Source organism: Acanthaster planci, unplaced genomic scaffold (genome assembly GCF_054643075.1).
Source record: "Acanthaster planci isolate LZ-2023a unplaced genomic scaffold, COTS_SCS Contig1, whole genome shotgun sequence".
Lineage (NCBI taxonomy): Eukaryota > Metazoa > Echinodermata > Asteroidea > Valvatida > Acanthasteridae > Acanthaster > Acanthaster planci.
The window spans coordinates 643,137-651,472 of record NW_028257625.1 but is presented as its reverse complement, the minus strand read 5'-3'; the positions used below and the strand labels follow the sequence as shown (position 1 = coordinate 651,472).

The 8,336-nt window shown below is 42.6% G+C and overlaps 1 protein-coding gene across 2 annotated transcripts in view; it reads right to left on the bottom strand.

Annotated features, from left to right (window-relative positions):
• Window positions 1-348: 348 nt before the first annotated feature.
• Window positions 349-8,336, bottom strand: part of LOC110986282 (leupaxin-like) — a 36,800-nt gene continuing 28,812 nt past the window's right edge. For both annotated transcript variants that reach the window (XM_022248037.2, XM_022248038.2), the window contains 4 exons: window positions 8,039-8,281; window positions 6,958-7,131; window positions 6,085-6,315; window positions 349-4,371 (listed from right to left, as the gene is read on the bottom strand). In XM_022248037.2, coding sequence (XP_022103729.2) covers window positions 4,105-4,371; window positions 6,085-6,315; window positions 6,958-7,131; window positions 8,039-8,281 — 915 coding nt within the window. In that variant the 3' untranslated portion in view covers window positions 349-4,104. The remainder of the gene's footprint in view (window positions 4,372-6,084; window positions 6,316-6,957; window positions 7,132-8,038; window positions 8,282-8,336) is intronic.

Below are 8,336 nucleotides of genomic sequence, written 5' to 3'. Positions count from 1 at the left end.
GCTTCGAAAAGAAGGATGAACACGGCGGCGGGACTGCAGTGCATTGTGGAGGGTCAAGGGGCAGTATGCATAATCAAGTCTTTTCAGCGAATTTTAATAGGCACATGGGAAATTTGCATATATAGGCTGGGCAGAGGTAAGTATCACTAGAGACCCGACCCACTCCACGTGGGGAGGAGTTTTCGCCAAAGGACTGAAAGTTGCAAGGGTTAACCTTGCATTTTAAAACTACTCCGGTCCAACTTTGATTATCTCCCGACTGCCCAATGTCTTTTGAAGAGAAATAAAAACAGCAGTGGTTTAAGCTGTGTTAGAAGCCGACATCGAGATAGACAATGGTATAACACATTCTGTAGTTTTCATCTCAAAATCTTATTCAGGATATTAAACCTTACATTGTTACAATACTCCTAGAATCATGTGAAGCAAAAATATCAAGTGCTACGGTGCAGACGAACAAGTTTTTGAAATTGGTAAACGTTGATCACAGTGTTGTACGAATGTTCTTACACCAATCCGTCTTCCAATGAAGCTCGTCACTAGAAATTCGGGAATAACTACCATTCTAGAGAAGTGAGTCAGCCAGACATTTTGATAAAATTTGGAAGTCCTGACATACCAACCTGTAAAAATACAGTTTGAAAACCACAGTGTAGTGAATGTCAAATGAATATTCATGTAGCAGAGTACCAAGAATGGAAGAATGCGGTAAGGTATAACACTTGTAGTGGGTTACCAACCAATGTCTGTGGTTTCATGAATATGTTCCCTTCGCAGCATCTGATGAAGTAGTCTGGTTACAAAAGTTGTGTCAAAAATGTTTACTCTGGTAACGTTTTACAAGTGCTACCCCACTTGTTTATGTGACTCTGCCTGAGTAACACGGCTGCCTACCACCTTAATGTCAGCCTACATTGTAACTACTCATATAATCTCAACTGCTTAGTGTTGGTTCACAGACTGTTTCTCCGTCTTACAACTGCGCACGGAAAGAAAAGCTGTCAATCCTGTGATGTATTTCACAAGACTGTTACAGGGAGGGGGGGCGTCCAATTCACTTGGCTATAACTATGGAAGTGGCCGGCTAGTGGCTTGAGGATAATTTTCAGTATTATCCAAATAATTGCTACTTGGACTCTATGCTATCTATACCTTTCCCAGTCATTCAAATCCCATGGAAATGTAATTTTCCACAAAATAACCCTATACTTATACAATTGTAATACAGAGCAGCACCTTAAAATCAGATTTTTTTTTATTTACAACCAGAAAAATTTGCCGGCAGACATTCAATGCCGCAAAGTACTTTTCGGTGCAGTTAGTATAAAGATAAAAACACACATGACCACATATATCTCTGCAACAACAAACCACAAGCAAAATACGCAACATACAGAACGGCTTGTTCTATTTGTGTTCCGGGTGAAAATCTTTTCGTTTAATACCCAGGCAACATTTCAAGGGCGCTGCAAAGCACAAGATTTTCTGCTGACTGACGCGATCAGCAGGCCTCAAGACAGGCATGCAACTTGGACTTTGACAGAAACGAGGATATTCCTATCTTCACAAGACTATGTGCAGTGTCTTTTGAAGTTTCAATGGCATGAATGTGAAGTGAAAAATGAGGAAATCAGCTGAGCCGAGGAAAAGCTGCATGCCTGTTGAGAGGATGGCAACTTCTGAGGGCAAAATGTCTTTTCCTGATGGCATTAAATGATTTGGGCCACTTCTTGGACATTTCCGATGCAGATGCCTCAGCGAGCAGCCTTTTTTAAGTGTAAGTGTAATCTATCTTCCTCAACAGCCAAAAAAAGAACTGGAAAAATATCGTCTACCTTCGAGTTATAGCCTGCATGCTGATTAACATGTAAAAATACGTTAAATGGCCAAATGTATTATCACTGGGGAACGTGCCAAAATGTGGCCATTAAGGTACACCATACGTAGGTGTTTTGTCGTATGTGGTACAGGAACAATGTGAATGCTTTATCTGTAACATACATGTACATGAATGTATGCCTTTTAAAAAGGACACAACACCAGCATTACACATAAAAAGCATATGCATAAAGCAAAAGGATATGCACATTTTCCACACAAAATAACGCATGTTATGACAAATTACTCAAAAGGCATTTCACTGTGTTACTCCACATCGAGATGAGAATTTAAAAAAAAAACAAGAAATTTGAAATTTTTCCCCTTTCAAAGTTCTCTCTGAATAGTCACATTAAATTGTAAAAAAAGGAAAAAAAACAAGAACCCCTCATGTATTAATTCACCGAGTATGTTACTGTCACTTGTTCTGAAGGTACATGTACATGTATTGCTATTTGCCTAAATGTACATGTACTTCAGTGCAGCCATGTCATATATATGGCAAAATATTTTGCCAACTACACCGCAGCAGCCCTAATGCAGTACTCTCATTGGCTCTCGCTGAGTGCTCGTAACTACAGCAACAGACTATTCAATGGTTAAAGCACTTCCTCCCACAAGATACGACAAACACATAGCCTCAAGTGCACAATTTAAGAGAAAATTTGAAAGGCACTTTTGCAATCAACAGAACATTTAAATACAATGTATACTTTACATAATTATACAAAAATATTTTTGAAATGGGCTAAGAATTTTCATAGTTAATTAAACTGATTAATACAAATCATTGCATGATTAGGTCTAAACAAAGTATCATTAGTAGAGCGAGTGAAACAAAAATGTTAGTAAACAGTGTGAGTACACTTTGATGACTTGAAGGACTTAATGCCTTATGTTGCACATAAAAACTTGTACGTTAGAATTTAAATTTTCTGTACAATATCAATGACGCGTTGGATGCTTGGAAACTGTTAATTCTTGTTTTGGAGAGTCCTACAATTTTCCCCAGCAATTTCATGAAAAAAAAAGAATTTTCTAAAAAAATTCAATGAAATTTTGATCCAGCCTTGTTACTGAAAACTACTCTCATATAATTTAATGGGGCTTTAAACAAAGAGAAGTCTCTCCGTTTCACTAGAAAGAGAAAAAGTTTTGGTTGCAACACTTTTCCAATGGCAGTCAAAAACCCAAAGGATTTCTATACAGAAGCTACACCGAACACAGTTAGTACTTCTTACATCCTTTTCAACCACTGGACAGAAATTCTTTTTCATGACATAATTTGAGGATTTGGTGGAGATTAGGGGTTGAGATGAACTCCCAATAATGCGGGAGGGGGCATTTTTCCCAACTAACCAGAATTCCACACATTTAAAGTTGTTTTGTACGTGTATTTTGATTAAAGACTTTCCAGAACAGGCCCTAATGTGCAAGTACAAAGATTTTATCATCAACAGTGGTAGACACTGAAGGATTTATGAAAATAAGTCCCAGGGAGTTGGGCCAAAATGTATACAACCGACAACCTTTCGGATACTTTCGCACACACACACACATACATTTTTAAAATCCACTGCTTTGTACTTTGGTGAAAAGAAAAAAGGCTTACAACATTTGGTGAAATTATGTGCTGAGTTAAGAATGAGTTTAGCACCACAGCACAAACTCTTCCAGAGAATGTCTCACAAAGTACAGTGTATCGGTGTGGAGGGGATCACATTTGCCGTGGAAGTGAAGCACATTTTTGTGCAAGTGGTACATGCAAGTGCTGTGCTAATTTAAAAAAAAAAAAACTTGTGGGAACATGTAACACGCGATTACATTCTTGCAGCAATACCCTTGGTACAATGAATTCGTGGAAGTCTGTTCCTATCCATATTTAACTATCAAGTACACCCTGTGGGGAAAGTTTTGGATTTCTAGAGAAAAAAGTGGACTTTTTTCCTTTTTTTATAATCCCCTGTGCCTATTTTTTTTTCCTTTTTTTTTTTGTTAATTGCCACAATTCAAAAGCTGGGAGCCACAAACCTCACGGCTGACATCATGATGCAGCCAGGGTTTGGTTACCCAATAACAGTACACGTCCCCAGACTACGCACCTGGAATCATGTGCCCAACTTTTCTCATGTTCTCCAACGAGGAGATCTTGCGTGGGCAACCACCCACCTTTCATTAAAAAAAAAAAAAGTTTTCAAGCCTGCCTCCCGCATCTGCTTCCCCCCTTCAGTTGAAGAGTTTGACGAAGCAGGTGTGGCAGTACGGCTTGTCGTTCTGCTCCTTGAACGTGCCCTTATTCAACTGCTTGAGGCAGAAGGCGCAGATGAAGTGCTCCGGGTGGAACTTCCTGTGCATGGCGGTGATGCAGCGGCCGGTGATGGGCTTTTGGCAGCCGTAGCACAGCGAGCCCCGTCGGGCGTGGTAGTGCATCTCGCAGTAGGGCATGCCGTCGTGTTCAAAGAAGCTGCCGTCATTGAACGGCTGGCGGCACTCCTGAAAGCCAAATGGGGCATCTTGAATGTCAACAGTGTTTGAAACACTCATGCTTATTTGCGACACCGCCCAGCACGAGTTACAAAGCCACACCTTCCTTTGAGTGAAAGGCTTTTTTCATCAACAGAAACTATTTTCATTTTCATCCATCAAAAGTCTCTATCTGTATGTTAGGTATCAGTGTTCAGCGATGTGGATATTCGTTCTTAGCCTCCGCAACTAATGAGAGAAAACACATTTTCCAACGCTTATACAAACTGATGAGTGAAAGTAAGGTCTTTCCGATGCTCTAATAGTGTTGCTGTTAAGACCATTACAAGACCATCCCAACACCAACACAAAACCTTCAAGTCATCAGCTATTCAAATCAACTCCAACAAGAATATTCCGTTGTCACTGTTCACCCTGTCATCTGTGTCTGGTCTTGTGAAAGGCTTTGTGATGGTCTGGACGACAACACTGGCTTATGAACTGATGAGCAAAAACAAGGTCTTTCCAATGCTCATAAAACTGATAAAGGACAGCAATACCCTTTCAGCTCAATTCGTACGGCACTGTCACATGTACAGCTGAAGAGCGAATTGCAATCTTAGAAATGCACACATGTGGAAGGGGCATGAACTGAAGAGGGCGGTGTTAAGATTTAATAATGAGGGCTGTGGCTGGAAGTAACACTTGTGCCTATGGAAGGCACTGCCTAGCGGCTGAAGCTTCTCATAGATCGGTGTGTTTCTCATAGCCGCTGCCGGAGGATTGGACATGGGCTACAGGATATTGTTAAATGTGTGGTTCATTCTCAGCATCCACCACTGGAATACATTTGGCAGGGAGGTGTTTGGAGGTTCTTCATTTTCTGAAGGGGGGCACTCAATGGGTTCAGTCAAGGACTGACCAAGGCAGGATATCCCCCTGATTTTTCCTTGTCTAATTTCTGACCGAATCATGGCTATGTCTCCTTAGGCTCCGGAATCATTTAAAACTTTTTAACACTGGCAACATTTGGTTTCACACAAGACAACATCTTGTTCCTGCAGCACTTAGTGGAAATGCATTGAGCATGTGGTGGCCTGAACTCCACTGACTCTAGCCCTTAGCAATGAGGACAGAGGACCACTCTAGATAGAAATGAACTTCCATGAGCCTCTCTGATTTAAGTCTGCTACTGTCACCGTTGGAACATGCATCACTGCATGACACACATCTGCCTCACACTGACGGCAATAAATGTCAACACAGCAGTCACTACTTGTTATTCATGTGCATGAAAGCACAAATACAGCTTTATGGAGGCCCTCAAGGGACACCACAGTGATTCCCTTTTGAGAATAGTTTCAAGAACACTAAATTTATCATGCATGCCTTAAAACACCCCCTCCCCCAAAAATTACAAAAATAGGCATCCAAATGAAATGGTTTTTGTCTGTAAAAGAATTGATGGTGTTCAAAGACTGACCGTGTCAGAACAATTTATTTGAAGGTAGGACTGAGTCATGACAAGTCTAAAAATCAGTCAACTACAATTCTTGTCATGAGTAACAGGATGAAAGATAAGAAAAGAATGCCTTCTGTCACAGCCCATTTGACCAGCTTGGGGGTATTTGCCTTGAGCCTGGATTCACATCACTGAGTGAAAGTATAGTGTCCCCTCAAGGCCACCATTGGAGAAATTCTCAAGAATAAGGCATGCACGTTTATAATAAACTTTGACCTCACCCAGCAGACGAAGCACTGCGGGTGCCAATGCCCACTGAGGGCGGTGATGTAGTTGTCCATGATGGCATTCTGGCAGCCGCTGCACTTGGGCGCAAACATGCTGAAGTAATCGTCCCGACAGTACACCTTATTGTTGTTCTCGTGGAAGCCGTTGTCACCGAACGGCTGGCCGCACTGGGCGCAGAAGAAGTGCTCCGGGTGCCAGGTCTTGTCCAGGGCCGTCACGCAACTCTGCATTTAGCACAGACAAAAATGCGTGAAGAAAACTCTACTTGTCATCTTTTGAGAATTTACATGTCGTGTTGCCCATCCTATCTATAACCATTCTCTCGTTAAGCCATACAAGAGATTTAAAGAAAAAAAGAAAAATTACACCTCCCTTTTCCAAACCTGGCTGTCCATTGACAGATTTTCTACATATGCATGCTTGTAAAGACGTGCATTATGATTGTGTGCCTGCAATGATTCGATCCTATCAAATGAGGGGTTTTGTTGGTATAAATATTCGCATTTGACACTATCTACGCCTGTCAATGCATGAACACATTCCATCGAGATGCAAGATATTTTGAAATTTTAGAAAAACAAGGTGTCAACATGATTGTCAGGCAAACTTGTGAAGCTTGACGTGGTAGACAAGCGAACAACCTGGATATAAAGCCACTTCAGATCTCGTGAAAACACAAGAACACAGCACAAATGGGCATCAAGGGCAGAACTGCAGCAAAATTCTGCCATATTTCAATTCAAAGTTATAACATGTTCAATGTTTGCAAAATTACAGCATGAAAATCTTTCCAGGAAACGCGCATCTGCTTTTTGCGCAGAGTGCAAATTGGCCTCAACGCTGACACCAAAACGGTGACGACTTACATCTAGTATAGGGCCGTCGCAGTAGGCACAGCGAGGGGCAAAGATGTTATGATAGTCTGTCTCGCAGTAGGGCTTGCCGTCCCGCTCAAAGAAGCTCTTGGCGCCCAGCTCCGTCTCGCAGTGACAGCAGACAAAGTGCTCCGGATGCCACGTCCGACCCAAGGCTGTCACAATCTGGATAAAAAGACGGAAAAGTCAAGCCACTGGGCTGAATCCGTGGATGGAGTGGCAGATGCAGCATTTATGTGGTGCCAGGTAGCCCTCATCCTAATAATGATAAGTTGTCCAGTCTCACTTGTGTCACGACCACTGCCACTGGAGAAAGTTCTCCCTCTAAAATCCTGTAATAAAGACTGTTTTCTAAACCCTGAAGTTTCACCGAAATGGCTTTCTCTAAAACAAACTTTACCACAATGTAGACAGTTCACAAGTGACGTTAAAGCAAGCATGGCTCTAAATTGAGCAGCGCGAGACAAAAATTACCAAAGTTAAAACCTGTTCGACCAATACGCAAATCGCAGCATGACATTTGTGGTTTCCTCCCCGAGTGTTTTGGGTTATAGGTCTCTCTCAAATGATGTCACTTCCTACAGATTACCACATGCATCGGCATCTTTTACATGTACTTCACTTTCCGTGACGCGTATTGGCTGCGCCATATTCGAACATTATTTGGATCAGCACGCATGCCATTTTAGAACAGTTTGCACACTGTGCGCAATGCACCTGTTGGCACTGTACACGCACTTGCAATTTTCCTACAAAGATGGCGTCTATTGAGAGAGATCTTTAAACAAAAGGCAACCTCAAAACGTTTTTCATGTATGCTTTTTTCTTTGAATCTTGGGGTTGTGTCTTTGCAGGTTAACCATAGCCATGTCCGAAATGGGCTTCAAGAGCTACGGCTAAGTTTATTGTCTACGCGCCTCCACACTTTTCCAATGGAGTGAAGACCTGGACCTAGCTCTAGACAACAGATTCGGATGCAGCCCATGTTTCACTCCAGTAAAATACCTGGTATCCGTACCACCTGTAAATGTGCACTAGTAGCCCTAGGCAGTTGGGTACCAGCAACGCCTACCTGTCCGATGATCTGTTTGGTGCAGGCGGCGCAGTAGCCCTTGGCCACCGTGCTGACGCCCTGCCGGCTGACGTCCGACTTCAGGTGGCCCAGCATGGAGTCCAGCTGAGTGCCCGAGGGCGCGGCATTGCCTGGCTGGGCCGGATTGGAGGGCTGAGCAGCAGTGGTCACCTGGTAAGGCTTGGCATAGCTGGGTTCGTTGCTGCCCCGGACGGCAGCCGGAGCCGGCTGGGGGCTGGACACCTGGATACAAAAAGGAGGATTCCAACATTTCCTCCCTTCAGTGATTTGTTGGAAA